The 23,255-nt window shown below is 40.1% G+C and overlaps 1 protein-coding gene across 1 annotated transcript; it reads left to right on the top strand.

Annotated features, from left to right (window-relative positions):
• Positions 1-124: 124 nt before the first annotated feature.
• LOC133653694 (ADP-ribose glycohydrolase OARD1-like) lies at positions 125-21,988 on the top strand. The gene is made up of 5 exons (XM_062053261.1): positions 125-835; positions 967-1,132; positions 1,247-1,305; positions 20,714-20,826; positions 21,709-21,988. Exons 1-5 carry the CDS (start codon positions 800-802, stop codon positions 21,854-21,856), a joined length of 522 nt encoding a protein of 173 aa, XP_061909245.1. The 5' UTR covers positions 125-799; the 3' UTR covers positions 21,857-21,988.
• Positions 21,989-23,255: the final 1,267 nt, after the last annotated feature.

Genomic DNA, 23,255 nt, shown 5'->3' with positions numbered 1-23,255 from the left:
AGGATCATAATTGCATGTTAATAAAAAATGAATGCCAATAACTTCTTCAAAAATAATATTTATGATACCAAAGCTTGTACTTGTTATGTATATATTTCTTTTTTTTTTTTAGCCAGGATGGTACGAATGCAGCTGAGATAGGCTCCAGGACCCCCGCGACCACAAACGGGACAAGCGGTAGATCCACATTCACCCCATTGAATGCACAAGACATATTTTTCTGACCATTACGATATTTTTTCCTCCATACAAAATAAAACAAATAAATGAAGTGGTTCGTTTGAAAAATTAACATTTAACAAAAACTGACTCGTTGCGTACATTCAGTACAATGGCAGTCCAGTGAAAGTGACTGAAATTGGGCCGATAATTCTACGATTTTTAAAAAAATCTTACACCTTGTTCATTTTCATATCATTTTAAATTTTCCTATTATGTGTGATTTTTTTTGTATTAAAAAAACCCCCAAAACCTTCAATTATTTCAACATGTGAAGCTCCTGAGAAAATATAACGAGTGAAGGAAGTGACGTCACGTAGCCTCTGAGCATGCCTAAAATGCTCGAGTCCATGTCCGCCATCAAAGTATCTTGAAAATGTCTAATTTGAATATTTAAACTGACAACCACGCCAATATTCACCGCTAAGCACCACTTCTTAAGGGACGACATACATCGCACGTGGCATTTTAGCCTGTAAATCTGCTCAAAATCGGTCATATCCACGCCGCTGCTTCCATTTGTGCTGTAAAGTCTCGAAGCTGTTGGCAGTAACTGAGTTGGAGAGCCCATCTGTCACCGATGTCCTCTCAAGCAGGCATTACGGACACAACAATGGTAAATAATTGCATTTAATTTATTATAATTCTACTTAAACAGCGTGTGCCTTTTAAAGCAACGGACACTTTTTTTTTTTTTTTTTAAACCTACCGTTCTCCAACGGTGCTATGTCACCACCTGGCGGCAAGATGGCGACTAACAAGTGGAGACTGAAACACGTCACGGGGGACCTGTTCTCGTGTCCCGCGGATGAGGCTCTGGCCCACTGCATCAGTGAGGACTGCCGCATGGGGGCAGGCATTGCACTGATGTTCAAGCAGAAGTTCAGAGGAGTCGAAGAGCTAAAGGGACAGAGTGAGTCAGCCCTCTTTATTAAATAAAAAAAAGTCTTAGTCTGCAGAGTGCTGACAATGTTTCCTGAATCATTTACCTCATGTATTTTCCCCCCTGTGTGTTTTATCCAACCAGAGAAGCTGGTAGGACAGTGTGCTGTACTGAAAAGAGACGGACGTTTGGTTTATTATCTGGTAAGCATACTTACAAAGTAGGACCAAAGAGATGTAGGTCCCACTGCCCTTTTGCAAGACACTGTCACTCACCGCTTCTGTGTGGTGTCATACGGTAGACCCGCACCTAATAACATTTCAGAAAATGTGCATTTTTGGTAATATCTGCCTTTTTTTTCATTTGTTCCTGCTTGAAGTTGTCGACGTATTTGTTTAATCTGGAGCCAGAAGATGTTTAAAGAGGACACGATGCGTAAACTTAAAATCAGAAGTATTTATTCCCTATTGCAGTATTTTTCAACCACTAGTGTGCCGTGAGATACAGTCTGGTGTACCGTGGGAGTAGGGATGATACTCGAAACCGGTTTTCCCGGTTGTTCGATAAGAAAAGAACCAAGTCCTCGGACTCGAATCCCTTTTTGAGAACCGGTACCCGTTATCGAGACCACTATAGTAAAGAAAAATAGTTGCTTCTTTATTCGAATCCCTGGGACCAATCCCTTCCCGACCAGAAATGCGCCGTGAGACATCACAAGAAATGACGTCACGTACCTCAGTCAATAGACGCAGATAGCAAAAGCAGAAAAAAAATGCACTGGAAAAAGCGCTCCAAGGTGTAATAAAGTTCAAAACAAAAGGTATAATCCAATGAATAGCTTTACTGAGAGATTTGAGCAGGGTACAAACACATGACGAACACTTTTACGACCAACCGAAAACGTAGCAACCAGGCTAGCAACGCACCTCCTTTACGGCAGCTGTCGCAACGTTCTTAAAGCAACTGCAGCACATACATATATGACATCTCCCTTTTTTAACTTTTGTTATTCTTTCCTTGTAAACAAAACAAAATCACACTGTATATGTGTGTTCTGTCTAATTATAAATAATGCAGGCGAGGCGTGTTGGCTGAGTTCTTCAATCAATCAATCAATGTTTATTTATATAGCCCTAAATCACAAGTGTCTCAAAGGGCTGTACAAGCCACAACGACATCCTCGGTACAGAGCCCACATACGGGCAAGGAAAACTCACCCCAGTGGGACGTCAATGTGAATGACTATGAGAAACCTTGGAGAGGACCGCATATGTGGGTAACCCCCCCCCCCCCCCCCCCCCTCTAGGGGAGACCGAAAACAATGGATGTCGAGTGGGTCTGACATAATATTGTGAAAGTCCAACACATCAGCGAAAGTCCAGTCCATAGTGGGGCCAGCAGGAACCATCCCGAGTGGAGACGGGTCAGCAGCGTAGAGATGTCCCCATCTGATGGACAGGCTAGCGGTCCACCCCGGGTTGGGAGCAGAGTAGAAAAGAAAAGAAAAGAAACGGCAGATCAACTGGTCTAAAAAGGGAGTCTATTTAAAGGCTAGAGTATACAAATTAGTTTTAAGATGAGACTTAAATGCTTCTACTGAGGTAGCATCTCTAACTTTTACCGGGAGGGCATTCCATAGTATTGGAGCCCGAATAGAAAACGCTCTATAGCCCGCAGACTTTTTTTGGGCTCTGGGAATCACTAATAAGTCGGAGTTCTTTGAACGCAGATTTCTTGCCGGGACATATGGTACAATACAATCGTCAAGATAGGCAGGAGCTTGACCGTGTAATATTTTATACGTAAGTAGTAAAACCTTAAAGTCGCATCTTAGGTGCACAGGAAGCCAGTGCAGGTGAGCCAGTATAGGCGTAATATGATCAAACTTTCTTGTTTTTGTCAAAAGTCTAGCAGCCGCATTTTGTACCATCTGTAATCTTTTAATGCTAAACATAGGGAGGCCCGAAAACAAAACGTTACAGTAATCGAGACGAGATGTAACGAACGCATGGATAATGATCTCAGCATCGCTTGTGGACAAAATGGAACGAATTTTAGCAATATTACGGAGATGAAAGAAGGCCGTTTTAGTAACACTCTTAATGTGTGACTCAAACGAGAGAGTTGGGTCGAAGATAATACCCAGATTCTTTACCGAGTCGCATTGTGTAATTGTTTGGTTGTCAAATGTTAAGGTGGTATTATTAAATAGATGTCGGTGTTGAGCAGGACCAATAATCAGCATTTCCGTTTTCTTAGCGTTGAGTTGCAAAAAGTTAGCGGACATCCATTGTTTAATTTCATTAAGACACGCCTCCAGCTGACTACAATCCAGCGTGTTGGTCAGCTTTAGGGGCATGTAGAGTTGGGTGTCATCAGCATAACAGTGAAAGCTAACACCGTATTTGCGTATGATGTCACCTAGCGGCAGCATGTAAATACTAAAGAGTGCAGGGCCAAGAACCGAACCCTGGGGAACTCCGCACGTTACCTTAACATAGTCCGAGGTCACATTGTTATGGGAGACACACTGCATCCTGTCAGTAAGATAAGAGTTAAACCAAGACAAGGCTAAGTCTGTCATCCCAATACGCGTTTTGATACGCTCTAATAAAATATTATGATCAACAGTATCGAAAGCGGCGCTAAGATCAAGAAGCAGCAACATAGATGAAGCATCAGAATCCATCGTTAGCAATAGATCATTAGTCATTTTTGCGAGGGCTGAGTGATTTGCCCTGAAACCGGATTGAAAAGGTTCACAGAGATTGTTAGACGCTAAGTGTTCATTTAGCTGCTGTGCTACAATTTTTTCGAGGATTTTCGAGATAAACGGAAGGTGGGACACCGGCCGGTAGTTTACCAGGAGATCAGGATCGAGGTTAGGTCTTTTGAGTAGAGGATGAATAACCGCTTTTTTGAATGCTAGGGGAACAGTGCCAGAGGAAAGTGATAAGTTTATAATATTTAACACTGATGGACCTAATAATACAAAAAGCTCCTTGATAAGTTTCCCAGGAATTGGGTCAAGTAAACATGTTGTTTGTTTTGTCCCATTTACACATTTTGACAATTCCTCCAATGTTATTTCATCAAAGAGAGAGAAACTATTTTGGAGGGCGGTATCCGTCGTATATACAGTCGTATTTGTGTTAATAGAACCCAGTTGTAGCTGAGATGCGTTGTCTTTAATCTCTTTTCTAATGACTTCAATTTTCTTATTAAAGAAATTCATAAAGTCATCTGCTGAGTGGGTGGAGCTACTGGGAGGAGTCCCTTGTTGGGTCAGCGATGCTACTGTACTAAACAGAAATTTAGGATCATTTTTGTTGAGGTGGATGAGATTTGAGTAATATTTAGCTTTAGCTGAGGTAAGCATGCGTTTATAAGTTATTAAACTATCACACCATGCTTGATGGAAAACCTCAAGTTTAGTCGCACGCCATTTGCGTTCCAGCTTTCTACATGATCATTTCTGGGCTTTATTTCTTCTGTAAACCATGGGGTACGCCTTTTAGGGGCCATTTTTAGCTTTAGCGGTGCTACACTATCAATGGTGTCGCGCAGGGCGTCATTAAAGTTGTTAGTGAGGTTATCAATAGAGCCCACATAATTTGGGAATGGTGCCATTACCGAAGGCAGTAGGTCAGTAAGAGTCGTCGTTGTGGCAGCATTAATGTTGCGGCTGCTATAGTAGTTATTATTATTATTATTAGTTTGTTGACAATGAGTCAGAACTTCGAATTTTATAAGGTAATGATCGGACATTACTTTAGTGTATGGGAGTATCGTAACTTTAGAGGTGGTGACACCCCTGACAAGCACCAGATCTATCGTATTACCGTTGCGATGCGTGGGTTAATTTATTATTTGTGTAAGACCACAGCTATCAATTATAGTCTGGAGCGCCACGCATGGAGGGTCCGATGGGGTATTCATATGGATGTTAAAGTCCCCCATTATGATTATATTGTCGGCGTGCGTCACTAGATCAGCAACAAACTCTGAGAATTCACTGATGAAGTCCGAATAGGGCCCAGGGGGGCGGTAGATAACAGCCAGGTGGAGAGGCAGCGGTGTGACAAACCTCAAAGTGAGCACCTCAAACGAGTTATATTTATTATTTAGGTTAGGTGTAAGATTATAGTTTTCATTGTATATTAGTGCGACACCCCCTCCCCTTTTAAGAGGTCGGGCAACATGTGTATTGGTATAGTTAGGAGGAGATGCCTCATTTAGCGCAAAAAAATCGTCTGGTTTGAGCCAGGTCTCGGCGAGACCAACGACGTCAAGTTTGTTGTCTCTAATGACTTCATTAACTAATAACGTTTTGGAAGATAATGATCTTATGTTTAAAAAGCCCCTATTATAAGTAGTGGGCTGTTTTGAGGATTGTTTGTTGAAATTATCCGAAGTAGCAATATTAATAATGTTGCGTTTATTATGCGTATTGCACTTTAAATAGTTTCGACCATATCTAGGAATTGATACGACGGGGATATTCAGATTGTTTGCTTGATGTTGCGATAAACTGAACGCATCATAGTTAGCTACCTCAGTACAATGTAGGTCTGCCTCTGACACGGTCACAAAATAAAAAACATTATGTGAGTTGTGTTTTATTCTAAGAGAATTGCTATGTGTGTAGGGATTATCCAGCCTGACGCCGGCTAGTTCTAGTTTAAATGTCTTCTTACCCGGAGACTCCACGCTTCTTTGGTTAGCTTTTCTCTTTGTTGTTAGCCCCGCTCGGCATCCCCGCTTCTGCTTCCGCTCGCACCGCTTACGTCGTCTCCATTGGCGGTCACCGCTAGCACTTGACTCCGCTGCTATAAAGGCCGCTCGATGTAGCCCGCGAAGTATTCCCATGCTAGCGAGGAGGTCCACCGTACATGCATCTTTCAGTCTATAACGACCCGATCCATCCACATCCAGAATTGTCTGTCGGTCGTATGTGATCACAGAGTGTTCACGCTTTGAGCCAGCCATGAAATTGACAGAAATGACGGGTGTTTTTTGCCAAATCGCTCTACACTCCCAAGAGCGTTAGCATAGCCGCAGCATAGCCATGCGCCGCCATCTGGTTCTTGACGTTTACTTTAACAGCGTGCTCATAACCTCATTCTTAGCTGCCGGTTGACGACATGCAACAACACTTTTCGGGGCTACCGCGCATGCTCGTCACTCCCGTTGCATGCTGGGTAGTGTAGTTGTTATATTCCTAGCTCAGAACATCACTTCTTTCCCCCTATAAAGAAATAATGTTAACTCAAAGTGTATTTCTTTTTTTAGCTTTAACTTTTAATTTTTTAGCATTGTAACCATATTTGCAAACAACTTTTCTCTTCATAGAATTTTCTTTCAATATAGAAATAAAGTTCAAAAATGTCAAAGCATCATAACAAACAGTTATGTCAAATAGCAGCAGAAGGGCACTTTTTGGAGAGCTGTATTTTCAGTTTTTTTTTACACCTATAGTGATCACATAGACAGGTTGTTTTTGTGTTACTGTATATATTTGTTTTACTTAAAAATCCCACTTAATATACTTTGGGTAACAACAGTCTATATTTATTTATTTTATTTTATTTTTTTAGGGGGGTAACAGTCAATATTTATTTATTTATTAGATTTGATTTTTTTCTTATATAATAAAAGTGAGCTTTTGTTAAACCAAATATTGTTTTTTTCCATATACAACAACCTATCTGGACTCGATAAGAGAATCGATAAGGAATCGGTTCGATAAGAGGATTCGATAATAGGCTCGAACTCGATAATGTCTTATCAAACATCATCCCTACGTGGGAGATTATCTAATTTCACCTATTTGGGTTAAAAATATTATTTAGCAAACCAGTAATTATAGTCTGCAAAGTATGTGTTGTTGAGTGTCGGTGCTGTCTGGAGCTCGGCAGAGTAACCGTGTAATACTCTTCCATATCAGTAGGTGGCAGCAGTGTCAGGTTCAAACACTGATGACATCTATTAAACAGACGAGAAGCAAGGAAACATGCAGAGACAGAGTTAAATTTGGCTCAATTGAGGAGACACGTTTTTTAGGCTGTACTGTAGTTACAGATCCAAACTACGTTGTGAAGTGAATTATATTTATATAGCGCTTTTCTCTAGTGACTCAAAATGCTTTTACATAGTGAAACCCAATATCTAAGTTACATTTAAACCAGTGTGGGTGGCACTGGGAGCTGGTGGGTAAAGTGTCTTACAGGCAGTCACTAGGATGGCGGAAGCGGGGATCGAACCTGGAACCCTCAAGTTGCTGACACAGACACTCTACCAACTGAGCTATACCGCCCCCGTTCTAAAGTCTAGCTCACGTGCTTCCGCTATTTATTTGGGAGGTCCCTGTTTACATCCCTGAAGCTGTCGCTGAGGGAAGGGTGGTAATCTCGACAGCTCCAGTTAGACACAATATATGATTATACAAGAAATGCAAATGTGTAGACACTGGTGATATTGTCTTGTCTCTGCTCTGTCTGCGTCACGGCGGTGTTTGGCCTTGGCAGTCAGCAGGCCGTTCCTGGACACAGACACTGATAAGAGACTGGCTTGCAATCTTTTGGTTTGCCAGCTTTGGACAGACAATGAAAAATACCACTTCAGCAAAATGTATAATAACTATAGCAACGGCCCTTAGGCATAAGAGTTGTGTGATAACATATACATAATTATTTTAACAAGCAGGTAGCTAATTGCTTTGTAGAAGTGGGAAACAGCGGGAGGCAGTGTGCAGGTAAAAAGGTATCTAATGCTTAAACCAAAAATAAACAAAAAGTGAGTGCCTTTAAGAAAAGGCATTGAAGCTTAGGGAAGGCTATGCAGAACGAAACTAAAACTGAACTGGCTACAAAGTAAACAAAAACAGAATGCTGGGCGACAGCAAAGACTTACTGTGGAGCAAAGACGGCGTCCACAATGTACATCCGAACATGACATGACAATCAACAATGTCCACACAAAGAAGGATAAAAACAACTGAACTATTCTTGATTGCTAAAACAAAGTGGATACGGGAAATATCGCTCGAAGGAAGACATGAAACTGCTACAGGAAAATAACAAAAAAGGAGAAAAAGCCACAAAAATAGGAGCGCAAGACAAGAACTAAAACTATACGCACGGGAAAACAGCAAAAAACTCAAAATAAGTCAGAGCGTGGTGTGACAGGTCGTGACAGTACACCTACTTTGAGTCAAGAGCTATATTGATGCATGTTTGGTTATGGTTTAAAGTCATATCCAACAATTGCGACAACAGCTTTTTACTGCCAACTGAGTTTCTTTTTTTAATGATTTCTGCTGGTGGTTTGCCTTCGGATTTTTTCAACGCAAAAAATGTGCCTTGGCTCAAAAAAGGTTGAAAAAATACTGCCCTATTGGATACAATTCTAATACAATTTGTCTGAGCGCTATCTGTCCCTAGTAGCATTCAACACGGCGTCTGTCCGGACGCGCCCTTCCCCTCGCGCTCTTACAATATATATCACAATTTATGAATATGCAATGAGGTGTCTACTTGCAGGCGTGGAATCTTCCTCTGCCTTCTCCTTCCTGGACCTCGGCAAAAAAGCCACATCAACAGTGGCAAGAATGTGGGCGATAAGAGTGAATGTGCGTAAGCATGAACTTGGACCCAGTTTCAACAGAAACTCAGAACACATGATTAGTTGCACGGCCTATTCTAAGCATATTTAAACTAAACATTTCTTAATCACTTCATCCTTCATTATCTTAATTATATCCCAATCATAGTGTATCCCAACAAAGTGTTCTAATTTCAGACTGAGAAGTCCATTAATGTGTCAGGAATGGTGATTGGATGAACGTGGTAAGACTAGGAGAAGATCTTTGTGTGCTGCTTTCAGAGAGGCGGCTGTGGATTGGTTGTTCGTTTTAATAAAGTGATTGATGATCAACCCCCTCCTATCTTTTTAACATCCGGCCAGAAGCTACAGTATTTTATTTGCCCCCAAAAGAATCACGATGGAGATTTGTAACTTAAGTCAGGATGTTGCTAAAAAAGGGGAAGAGTTGGCAAATCTGAGGAGGTGTTTCCCATCATGCTTTGCTGTAGTTGGAGGAAAATCGATTCGGGATCGCAGGCCCAAAATGTAGATCATGACACTTACCACTTTTGACTGTGACCTTGCATCTTACTTTGTCATATTGTAGGCGTGCTCAAAAAATTTATTCACATCAAATCGCAATTTTTATTTAATCTGATTCTAAATCGATTCATAATTTTCGAGAACCAATTTAAGAAATAATAGAATCATTTTTTGTTGCAATTTTTTGTTTTTGATTACATTTTTTAATTTAAAACAAACTATTATTGATGTCATTATTGTTATTGATAATTTTGCTTGTATTGATCTTTTCCCCCTTTTTTTGTATTATATTGATAACTGTGGACCAACTCTATACTCTTGGCAGGATCCTTGTGGGTGCATGGTAGTTTGCCCAAACAGTCTACATGTGTTTTGTGGACTTGGAGAAGGCTTTCAACCATGTCTCTTGGGTAGTCCTGTGGAGAGTGCTCAGAGAGTATGGTGTATCGCACCGCCTGATTGTGGTGGTCCAGTCCCTGTATGATCGGTGTCAGAGCTTGGTCCGCAGTAAGTCAGACCCGTTTCAAGTGAGGGTTAGACTCCGCCCTTTGTCACCAATTTTGTTCACAATATTTATGGATAGAGTCTCTAGGCGCAGTCAGGGCGTTGAGGTTATCCGGTTTGGTGGCTTCAGGATTAGGTCACTGCTTTTTGTGGAGGATGTGGTCCTGCTGGCTTCATCTGGCCAGGATCTTTAGCTCTCACTGGATCGTTTCGCAGCTGAGTTTGAAGCGACTTGGATGAAAATCAGCACTTTCAAGTTTGCCATGGTTCTTGCCCGAAAAAGATTGGTGTGCCATCTACGGGTTAGGGAGGAGATCCTGCCCCAAGTGGAGGAGTATAAATACCATTGGAAAGACTGGATCGTGAAATAGACAGGCGGATCGGTGTGTCGTTGGCAGTGATGCAGACCCTGCATCGGTCCGTCGTGGTGAAAAAGGAGCTGAGCTGGAAGGCAAAGCTCTCGATCTACGTCCCTATCCTCACCTATGGGGACGGTGTGGCGAAGTTGGTAGAGTGGCCGTGCCAGCAATCGGAGGGTTGCTGGTTACTGGGGTTCAATCCCCACCTTCTACCATCCTAGTCACGTCCGTTGTGTCCTTGGGCAAGACACTTCACCCTTGCTCCTGATGGGTGCTGGTAGCGCCTTGCATGGCAGCTCCCTCCATCAGTGTGTGAATGTGTGTGTGAATGGGTGAATGTGGAAATACTGTCAAAGCGCTTTGAGTACCTTGAAGGTAGAAAAGCGCTATACAAGTATAACCCATTTATCATTTATTTATTATGGTCATGAGCTTTGGGTTATGACTGAAAGGACAAGATCTCGGGTACAAACGGCTGAAATGAGTATCCTCTGTCGGGTGGTGGGGCACTCCCTTAGAGATAGGGTGAGAAGCTCTGTCATTCGGGAGGAGCTCAGAGTAAAGCCACTGCTCCTCCACACAGAGGAGCTAGATGAGGTGGTTCGGGCATCTGGTCAGAATGCCTCCCGAACGGCTCCCTGGGAAAATGTTGAGGGCCCATCCGACTGTTTTTTTACAGTATTGAATGGCATTATGTCTTTGGCGATGTATTCAACCACACTTTTTGTGAGCGCACGTTTTGCACTGTTGTGTGAACACACTGACATTTTTTTACTGGGTGGTTGTGTTTCAAGTGAGTGTGCAGGTTTGTCGTATTCGAACACATTATCCAAACTGTCTCCTCGATGTTGATAGGCTCATCTTGTTCCAAAGGTTTAAACTGAAATATTCCCATACTGGTGCAGTGGCATTTGGTTTTTGTGATAATTTTGTCCAGGTGAACTTGTTGCACCGTGTATGATGCTGGCGGGCCAGCGGTCCTGCCTCTTCGCACAGAGTCAAAGACACTTAATGAAGAACAAGAGAATTCACTTTTTTTTTCATCCCGCACAAACACGCGCAACTGTTGAAACCAACAAAAAGCGTGAATACTTTTGAAGCATGCACACAGCGATTTATAAACGTTGGAAAACTTACTGACCTAATTTTCATTTATTTTTGGTTCATTGAAATATTGGCCCAGGCTACCTGTTCTCTCAATCATCTTTTCATTATTATTCATTCACTGTACATTTTATAATAAAAATTGTGTGTAATAAGTCTGTGAGGTATGTTATAGGGCTTGGAGTGTCAAAAAGAGGCATTTATATGGGTGCTTCCATTATTTGCGTTTTTGTTGCTCTTCGAATAGAGGGAATCTTCTCTTCATTAGACGCTGTATGTGTGTATATATATATATATATATATATATATATATATATATATACAGGTAAAAGCCAGTAAATTAGAATATTTTGAAAAACTTGATTTATTTCAGTAATTGCATTCAAAAGGTGTAACTTGTACATTATATTTATTCATTGCACACAGACTGATGCATTCAAATGTTTATTTCATTTAATTTTGATGATTTGAAGTGGCAACAAATGAAAATCCAAAATTCCGTGTGTCACAAAATTAGAATATTACTTAAGGCTAATACAAAAAAGGGATTTTTAGAAATGTTGGCCAACTGAAAAGTATGAAAATGAAAAATATGAGCATGTACAATACTCAATACTTGGTTGGAGCTCCTTTTGCCTCAATTACTGCGTTAATGCGGCGTGGCATGGAGTCGATGAGTTTCTGGCACTGCTCAGGTGTTATGAGAGCCCAGGTTGCTCTGATAGTGGCCTTCAACTCTTCTGCGTTTTTGGGTCTGGCATTCTGCATCTTCCTTTTCACAATACCCCACAGATTTTCTATGGGGCTAAGGTCAGGGGAGTTGGCGGGCCAATTTAGAACAGAAATACCATGGTCCGTAAACCAGGCACGGGTAGATTTTGCGCTGTGTGCAGGCGCCAAGTCCTGTTGGAACTTGAAATCTCCATCTCCATAGAGCAGGTCAGCAGCAGGAAGCATGAAGTGCTCTAAAACTTGATGGTAGACGGCTGCGTTGACCCTGGAAAAAAGAGCTGGACTGCTGCTGAGTGGTCCAAAGTCATGTTTTCTGACGACAGCAAATTTTGCATTTCCTTTGGAAATCAAGGTCCCAGAGTCTGGAGGAAGACAGGAGAGGCACAGGATCCACGTTGCCTGAAGTCTAGTGTAAAGTTTCCACCATCAGTGATGGTTTGGGGTGCCATGTCATCTGCTGGTGTCGGTCCACTCTGTTTCCTGAGATCCAGGGTCAACGCAGCCGTCTACCATCAAGTTTTAGAGCACTTCATGCTTCCTGCTGCTGACCTGCTCTATGGAGATGGAGATTTCAAGTTCCAACAGGACTTGGCGCCTGCACACAGCGCAAAATCTACCCGTGCCTGGTTTACGGACCATGGTATTTCTGTTCTAAATTGGCCCGCCAACTCCCCTGACCTTAGCCCCATAGAAAATCTGTGGGGTATTGTGAAAAGGAAGATGCAGAATGCCAGACCCAAAAACGCAGAAGAGTTGAAGGCCACTATCAGAGCAACCTGGGCTCTCATAACACCTGAGCAGTGCCAGAAACTCATCGACTCCATGCCACGCCGCATTAACGCAGTAATTGAGGCAAAAGGAGCTCCAACCAAGTATTGAGTATTGTACATGCTCATATTTTCATTTTCATACTTTTCAGTTGGCCAACATTTCTAAAAATCCCTTTTTTGTATTAGCCTTAAGTAATATTCTAATTTTGTGACACACGGAATTTTGGATTTTCATTTGTTGCCACTTCAAATCATCAAAATTAAATGAAATAAACATTTGAATGCATCAGTCTGTGTGCAATGAATAAATATAATGTACAAGTTACACCTTTTGAATGCAATTACTGAAATAAATCAAGTTTTTCAAAATATTCTAATTTACTGGCTTTTACCTGTATGTATGTATGTATATATATATATATATATATATATATATATATATATATATATATATATATATATATATATATATATATATATATATATATATATATATATATATATATATATATATATCAGAAACAGAATAGTTTTATTGCCATTGTTTGAGAACGGGTTCACAAACTAGGAATTTTTCTTGGTGCAAACGTGCGACATATAACACATATTTGGTAATAAAAAGAGCTGTAACTAAGCTATCAGATAGACTTAGAAGGAATTCAAGGAATTCAAGGAGCTGCTGTTAGGAGTTATTGTTCATTTGCCTGATGGCCGAGGGGAAAAAACTGTTCAGGTGGCGGGAGGTGTGGGTCTGGATGGAGCGTAGTCTCCTGCCTGAGGGGAGAGGGGAGAATAGTGTGTGTCCAGGGTGAGAAGAGTCAGCTGTGATCCGACCCACACGCCTCCTGGTCCTGGAGGAAAACAAGTCCTGGAGGGATGGGAGCTTGCAGCCAATCACCTTCTCAGCAGCACGTACGATGCGCTGCAGTCTATTCTTATCCTGGACTGTGGCGCCGGGGAACCACACTGTGATGGAGGAGGTCAGGATGGACTCTATGATGGCTGAGTAAAACTGCACCAGCATCTCGGTCGGCACCTTAAGTTTCCTCAGCTGCCGCAGGAAGTACATCCTCTGCTGGGCCTTCTTGATGAGGGAGCTGATGGTCAGCTCCCACTTGAGGTCCTGGGTGATGGCGGTGCCCAAGAAACGGAAGGAGTCCACAATGGGGACGGGGGTGGTAGAGTCAATCAGGGTGAGGGGGGGATGGTGGGGCTGTGACTTTCCTGAAGTCCATGATCATCTCCACTGTTTTCTGGGCGTTCAGCTCCAGGTTGTTGAGGCTGCACCAGGACGTCAGCCGGTCCACCTCTCTCCTGTAGGCGGACTCATCGCCATTCGAGATGTGCCCGATGAGGGTGGTGTCATCCGCAAACTTGAGCAGTTTTACGGATTGGTGACTGGAGGTGCAGCAGTTTGTATACAGGGAGAAGAGCCAGGGGGAGAGTACACAGCCCTGAGGAGTACCAGTGTTTGTGGTTCGACTGTCCGAGACACTCTTCCCCAGCCGTACGTGCTGTCTTCGGTCTGTCAGGAAGTCATTAATCCAACTGCAGAGGGAGTCGGGCACGCTGAGCTGGTAGAGCTTGTCTCGTAGCAGTCCAGGGAGGATGGTGTTGAAGGCAGAGCTGAAGTCCACAAACAGGATCCTAGCGTAGGTTCCTGGGGAGTCCAGATGCTCTAGGATACAGATTACCTTACTAGCCTATATAAATCAACCATTTATAAATACACATTAGTAGGCTAAATTAACCTCTTCAACATATCCAGGATGAAGTGGAGGGCCAGGTTCACTGCATCATCCACAGACCTGTTGGCTCTGTAGGCGAACTGCAGTGGGTCCAGGAGGGGGGCGGTGATGTCCTTGAGGTGGGGCAGGACCAAGCGCTCAAATGACTTCATGACCACAGACATCAGCGCGACCGGCCTGTAGTCATTTCGTCCTGTGATCCGTGCTTTCTTGGGGACAGGGACAATGGTAGAGGTCTTAAAGCAGGACGGCACGCGGCATAGCTCCAGAGAGGTGTTAAAAATGTCAGAGAAGACAGGAGCCAGCTGGTCCGCACAGTGTCTGAGAGTGGAGGGGGAGACACCATCCGGCCCGGGGGCCTTCCGCGTATTCAGCTTCAAGAACTGCCGGCGTACATCCTCTTGTTTGATGGAGAGGGTCTTTACAGTCTTATGATGTTTTTGGAGTCCTTTGAGTCCTTTAACTCCTTTAATGAAGTGCTGGCATTGGTGGGGAGGGTGATGGTGGGGGGAGCATGGCTTTGATGAGCTGAAGGCCGTTCATGACGACAGTAATGTGTGTTGAGGCCCTGAGCGAGAGTCCGGTCATTCAGGGCCTGGGGGGTTTTGGGCTTATAGTTCGTAAGGGCCCTTAGACCTCTCCAAACTGCCGCAGAATCATTGGAGCGGAACTGTTCCTGTAGACGGTCCATCTTGTTGGCAAGTGAGCGGACGTTGGAGAGGAAGATGCCTGGTAGAGGCGTGCGTAATCCCCGTCCGCGAAGACGGACAAGTGCGCCCGCTCTCTTTCCTCTTCGATGCGGTTTCCCTCTTTTGATCACAGAATGGACCAAATCCGCTGCTGACGCTAAGATGACTGGTAACAAGTCCATAGGGATGATGGATCTGATGTTCAGTAGCTCTTCACGGGTGTAAGAGCACCCGGAAACACAATTTATGTACAAAAACAAACAAAACAGAGCGCACGAGAGCACAGAGGCAGCCTTCATCGGCGCCATGATGATGACGATATATATATATATATATATATATATATATATATATATATATATATATATATATATATATATATATATATATATATGTTAAGGCTGAAACGACGCGTCGACGTAGTCGACGTCATCAGTTACGTAAATACGTCGATGCCGTTTTTGTGCGTCGTCGCGTCGCATAATGACGTCACACTACCGTCATGGCGAAGCGCAAAGCAGACGATCAAAGAAGACGATGCGAGCGGTGCGAGCGAGGGGGGAAAAGCATGCCAAAAGTGGTCAAAAGTGTGGGAGTATTTCAATAAACGGCCTATTAATGTTGTTGTATGCACACTGTGTCGAGCGGAAATGGCCTATCATAGCAGCTATGAACGAACATTTGAAAAGAAAACCATCAACTAGTCAATCGTCCGCGTCAGCATACGTTGTCATCATTACACAAAAACATGAATGTGTCATTTGTATCTGCTAGGGGTGTAACGGTACGTGTTTTGTATTGAACCGTTTCGGTACGGGGCTTTCGGTTCGGTACGGGGGTGTACCGAACGAGTTTCTAAGCTAAAGCTAAAGTCTTAACAAGCTGCTTTGCTCAGTCTGCCTCTGTCTCAGCACGCAGCATTGTCCCACCCACACAACCATCTGATTGGTACACACGCAGCATTGTCCCACCCACACAACCATCTGATTGGTACACACGAAGCATTATCAGCCAATCAGCAGTGCGTATTCAGAGCGCATGTAGTCAGCGCTTCAGCGTGGAGCAGATAGGTGTTTAGCAGGTGAGCATCAGGCAGCGGACTCTCCCCAAATGATAATAAACACCTCCCAGTCAACTACTAGTAACATCACTATGAGCCCGTTGACCTTCTAGAAACTTAAACTGCAGCTCAGCTCACTCGCAATCCTGGCTTGAGGTGAAGGCTAATTAGCACTCAGTTCCAGCCACATCGACCCCTTCTGAGCGCCTATTTTCAGCTGCTGGGAATATTGTAAACAAGAAAAGAACCAAAGCATGTAGACATGCTAACCTTTCTTCATTACAACTGTTAGACACTCACTGGAATGAGTAGAATTGGTTATTGTGTACTGTGTTGGACTGGATGTTTATTTTGCACATTTTAAAAGCAATACTTAATGTTTACAGTGCTCCAGAATATTTAGATTGGCACTTTTTTGTATTGGATGTTTATCTTTATTTTTGCACATTTTAGCAAATAAGCAATACTTTCACTTTTGTTGAAATGTTTACACTGTTGTTACAGAATATTTCGTTTTGCACTTTTTTGTATTGGATGTTTATCTTTATTTTTGCACATTTTAAAGCAAAATTAGCAATACTTTTACTTTTGAAATGCTTATACTATTGCAGAATATTAAGATTTGCACTGGATGTTGACTTTTATATTTGCACATTAAAAAGCAAATAAGCTACTTTTAATTTTGTTAAATGTTAAAAGTTTTAAATGTTTACATTGTTACAGAATATTTAGTCATGTTGTTGTCAATGTTGACTGAGTGGCCATACTTCTTTTTTTTTGTAAATAAAAGCCATGCCTTTTGAAAAAACGGGCCTACATTTATTTTTTCATCTTCATTTTGAATAAAAAAATAATCGGTAAAAGGAAAAATAATCTATAGATTAATCGAAAAAAATAATCTATAGATTAACCGATTAAGCGAAAAAAATAATCTATAGATTATTCGATAGAAAAATAATCGTTAGCTGCAGCCTTAATATATGTATGTATGTATGTATATATATATATATATATATATATATATATATATATATATATATATATATATATATATATATATATATATATATATATATATATATATATATTTATATATATATATATATATATATCAGTGTTTCCCATAAACTGCCAAGATACCTGTGACGGTGGGGCGTGGCTATGGGCGTGGTCACCATGACATCGAGTAATTTGCATAATTTACTGCAATGATATGACTTTCTCTAAAAAGGCTAAAAAATGTATACTTATTAATAATAACAGTTTTGTTTTAAACGTCCATCCATCCATCCATCCATCAATTTTACATTATGAATACACAAAAGATAACTACTACAGTATCAAATTAGTATTAGTATCTGAAGCACCGTCTCCACGTGTGTTTATTGACAATAGGGTTATAACCTGGACACGTTAGCTCGTGGGTATGGTAACAGGTGACTATTACTGCGTGCGTCTGCCCCGGCCCCCGAGTCAAACAGCGAGCGGCGGTCTTAATGAAGCAGTGTCAGGCTGCTCACCGTCAGTGAAACGCTCGGTGAAATCGCGGATTAACGTTAAATATATGACGAGCCGCGAGCGATGCAGATATAACCTATCTCACCTGGTAGAGCACTCGCTGCGGCGACCCAGTTCGATCCCACCTGACAGTCGCTCTGCTCCGCGTCAATCCCCCCTCTCACACTCTCTCCCCCCTCCCCCGTCTCTCTCCAGCTGTCCTTTCAAAATAAATGCATTCAAATCCCGAAAATAAAAATAAAAATTAAGAAAATCCGAGTCGTGGCGGACGTAATTCTTTTGTGGCGTGCCGCCACAAATAAATGAATGTGTGGGAAACACTGTATATTGTATATATATATACTGTATATATATGTGTATGTATCAGTGGCGTGCAGTCACTAGAGGCAGGGGAGGCACGGCCTCACCTGCCATCATGGAAAGAAAAAAAAAAGTAAAAAGAAAAAAATAATAATTAAATTGTTATATGTATCCAGTGATTATACTAAAGTTATTTTCCATTTAACTTCACCAGTTTTAGATTATTTTTATTTTTATTTTCACATTTGCCGTTCAAATACTGAGAAGAAACGGTGCGGTGATCAGCAGCCAGTTGAGGCACGTCACTGCGTTGTGCCTCAACATGGATTGTGCGCAATAACTCGGCTAAATGCTGGCCTGCTGTGCAGTGAGACCGTATTGCTATATGAATTATATTATACATTTCCATAGTTTAGTTAGCTGAGGTATATAATGTCCAGTGTATTTTGTCAACAACTGTATGTGTGTAACGTATTTCTTCTGCTGAGCGATCATAAATCTGCTGCGAAGACGCACTGTGAGAGGCTCGTCTCATAACCCCGCCTCCTGAAGCCAAGAGACAGGAGAGAAGACTCAGGAGCAGGGGTCACCAACCTTTTTGAAACCAAGAGCTACTTCTTGGGTACTGATTAATGCGAAGGGCTACCAGTTTGATACACACTTAAATCAATTGCCAGAAGTAGCCAATTTGCTCAATTTACCTTTAACTCTGTTATTATTAATAATTAATGATATTTATCTTTGTGGAAACACTGATCATCTTAATGATTTCTCACAATAAATATATATAGAAACAGATAAATATCAATATGCAACACTTTATTTTTATATTTTCTCTTAAGTGCACATTTTTCAAATTGAACATTTTCAAATGATCACTTCTAAGACAGTCTTGTGAAATCACAATATCCCATTTTAACTAGCTAGCCACTAACATTTTTTAACAAATCATGAATTACTTTGCACCATGTTTGTACAAGTAATAACTCATATAAAATACAAAAGTCAAATCTCAAATTTTTAAATAAATCATGGCACACTTTGAACTGGACACCAAATCTGTTATCTGTTTCTTTGTCAGTTAGTTGAAGACCAAGTCTTTAAAATATTTTCTTGCATTTTCAAATTCTATTTGAGTTTTGTCTCTCTTAGAATTAAAAATGTCGAGCAAAGCGAGACCAGCTTGCTAGTAAATAAATAAAATGTAAAAAATAGAGGCAGGTCGCTGGTAAGTGCTGCTATTTGAGCTATTTTTAGAACAGGCCAGTGGGCTACTCATCTGGTCCTTACGGGCTACCTGGTGCCCGCGGGCACCGCGTTGGTGACCCCTGCTCAGGAGGAATACACCTACGGTTGCCGTTTCCACCACCACCACCACATTTACATGCCCTACCTGCAGTAGGGTTTGTTTATCCAGGATAGGGCTATTCAGCCACCAACGAACTCACCGATAGAAGTGGATGTCGTCATCGGACTCGATGAACAACCATAAGCAAGTAAGCAAGCATATATATATATATATATATATATATATATATATATATATATATATATATATATATATATATATATATATATCTATATATATATAGATATATATATATGTGTGTATATATATAGATATATAGATATATATATATATATAGATATATGTGTGTATATATATACGTATATATATGTGTGTGTGTATATATATGTGTATATATATATATATATATATATATATATATATATATATATATATATATATATATATATATATATATATGTATGTGTATATATGTGTGTGTATGTGTGTGTATATATAAATATATATATATGTGTGTGTATATATATATGTGTGTGTATATATATATATATATATATATATATATATATATATATGTGTGTGTGTGTGTGTGTGTGTGTGTGTGTGTGTGTGTGTGTGTGTGTGTATATATATATATATATATATATATATATATATATATATATATATATATTTACGTATACAAAAATAAAAAAAATACATTTTAAATGCAGTATGTAGCCATACGTTTTTATTTATTTATTTTATATTAATATTTATCCATTATTTTTTTTTCAAATGTTCTGAACTACGCTTTTGTTTGGTGTGGTTAGCTTTCATTGTTTTTACATTCTATTTACACTACACAATTTATTCTATTATGATTTGTTCTATTAAATTCATAGTCTATTCCAATTAAAGTATGCTATGTATGACTTACTCCTTATAGATCATACTCTATTTAATTTGTTATGCACATTCTCTTTATCTTGGGGTACTCATTGGGCTTGAATCTGGGACCTTGGGTCTAAATTATGTGCCATCTCATGTGTGCTGGTATGACAATAAAGTTCCCTGAATGTTTGAATCCCTAATCTCATTTAGGTCACGGGTGAGCTGGAGCCTGTCCCAGCTGTCTTCCGACGAGAGGCCACTAGTCAATCACAGGACACATAGATAAACTACCATTCACACCTTTGGACAATTCAGTGTTCTCAATTCGCCAAATTTTGCAAGCTTTAGGATTGTGGGAGGAAGCTGGAGTACTCAGAGTAAAAAAAAAACAAACAAGCACAGAAGTTTCCTTGCTGTGAAGGCAGATATGCTAACCACTATGCCACTCAGCTGTTTTTAAAACGGCACACTTTATCAAAATTAACAATGTTTATTATTTTCCTATCATTACCTTTTAGATCACAAAGAAGAAGGCAAGCCAAAAACCAACCTATGACAGTTTAAGACATAGCTTGGAGGACATGAAAGTGCACTGTATCAAAAACGGAGTCACACGAATTTCAATGCCTCGGTTCGTATGGTTTCCAAGTCCCAAGTACAAAACCCAAAACCTGTGAAGTTGGCACGTTGTGTAAATCGTAAATAAAAACAGAATACAATGATTTGTAAATCCTTTTCAACCTATATTCAATTGAATAGACGGCAAAGACAAGATACTTAACATTCAAACTGGTAAACTTTTTTTGTTGTTGTTGCAAATATTAGCTCATTTGGAATTTGATGCCTGCAACATGTTTCAAAAAAGCTGGCTCAAGTGGCAAAAAAGACAGAGAAAGTTAAGGAATGCTCATCAAACACTTATTTGGAACATCCCACAGGTGAACAGGCTAATTTGGAACAGGTGGGTGCCATGATTGGGTATACAAGCAGCTTCCATGAAATGCTCAGTCATTCACAAACAAGGATGGAGAAAGGGTCACCACTTTGTGAACAAATGCATGAGCAAATTGTCGAACAGTTTAAGAACAACATTTCTCAACAAGCTATTGCAAGGAATTTAGGGATTTCACTATCTACGGTACATAATATGATCAAAAGGTTCAGAGAATCCCAAACGTTTACTGAGTGTTGTTAAAAGGAAAGGCCATGTAACACAGTGGTAAAAATGCCCCTGTGCCAACTTTTTTGCAAAGTGTTGCTGCCATTAAATTCTAAGTTAATGATTATTTGCCAAAAACAAAAAGTTTCTCAATTCGAACATTAAATATCTTGTCTTTGCAGTCTATTCAATTGAATATAAGTTGAAAAGGATTTGCAAACCATTGTATTCTGTTTTTATTTACGATTTACACAACGTGCCAACTTCACTGGTTTTGGGTTTTGTACAACTACTTCTCTCTTCAAATGTGTTTTAAGTTTTGCATCAGCGGTATGTTTATTTGTCCTTTGGCAGTATTGGCTGTGGTCTGGATCGGTTGAATTGGGAAAGAGTTTCAGAGATGTTGGAAGAGATCTTTGAGTCCACAGACGTCTCCGTCACTGTCTACAGCCTTCCTGTGACTGCTGAAACCACGGTGATGAAGGAACACATGCGCAGATGATTATCAAAAATGTGCGCTAGTGGCAATAGTTACTTTTTGCGCACGTTTGTTAGATTGTACCTTTTTTTTTTAACAATATGTGGTTCTGACACATGTCATTGAATAATAAAGTGTCTTTTTCTTTTGCACACTAACCAACTGAGCTTCTGTCGGTGAGGTATCAAAAGTAGTTGTCCTCGCTCGCTACACAAACACTGGCAAGCCTAAACCTTAGATACACCACACAGTCTAAATTCTGCTTTTGCAGAGATACTAACGATCAATTCTAACAAACTGGCTTTTAACATTATGAATATTGTAGTCATAGTTTTCAATAGTGTTAAATTACACCGCAGCATATTGACAGTTGTTACCTTATTTAGCTACATGCAAGGGGCACAAGTTTAACTGCAGTTCTATACACAAGAACAACCACAATCTTATACATCGTTGATAAATACATATTCAACTGTGTAAATCAGGTTTGAAAACTTAAGCCCCCATGGCCTGCATCATTCTATTGAGAACCTGAAAATTATATGCGCTAATAAAATACTGTATGTTTTCTGTGTTCTTTCTGTTTTGACAGAAAAAACACATGTACCGCACACAAATGCATATCTTTTAAACTTTAACATTATCTAATGTAAATATATTAGTATGCCTTCCAAATGTTTAAAAATATAATCAATACTTAAATATCTGCTTGAAGTATGATTTTAAACCAAGTTCTCCATCAAAATGTACACTGTAAAAACAAAGAGTAGATTTTTCTGCTAAACACTGGCAGCTTAGTTGGCAGAATTGTACCTCAAAACGTTTGTTGCATTGATGTAAAAAAACAACATACATTTTACAGTAAAATTAAAGCAATTATTACTGCTAACTGAGCAGTTAGTTTATGACAGCAATATTTGCAGATTAGTTTACAGTGTCCTCCCCAAAAAAAGGTTAATCAAATGAATAGGCAATCGTGTAATAAACATATACTGTATATATATGTAATATCATGAGTCAAATCTTTTTATATTTATAATTAATATGTTATTCAATGTCACAAATGGCCCTCTAAGGGCAGCCATAACAGCAATGTGCTTGGCCCTCAATAAAGACAAAATTGACACCCCTGGTGTAAATAAATTGTCCTCAAAATTTTACACACTATACCCCATAATGATAATGTGAAAATGTTTTTTTTATTTAGAATTTTTTTGCAAAATTATATATATGTATATGTATATGTATATATATATATATATATATATATATATATATATATATATATATATATATATATATATATATATATATATATATATATATATATATATATATATAAAATAAATAATCACATGCACCTAAGTATATTCACAGCCTTAGGCACTTAACTCAAAATGGAGATCAGTTGCATCCTTTTTTA

This window comes from Entelurus aequoreus, linkage group LG07 (assembly GCF_033978785.1).
Source record: "Entelurus aequoreus isolate RoL-2023_Sb linkage group LG07, RoL_Eaeq_v1.1, whole genome shotgun sequence".
In the NCBI taxonomy this organism is placed as follows: Eukaryota; Metazoa; Chordata; class Actinopteri; order Syngnathiformes; family Syngnathidae; genus Entelurus; species Entelurus aequoreus.
Note: the sequence above shows the minus strand (reverse complement) of the source record. Positions and strands in the feature narration are given on the sequence as shown.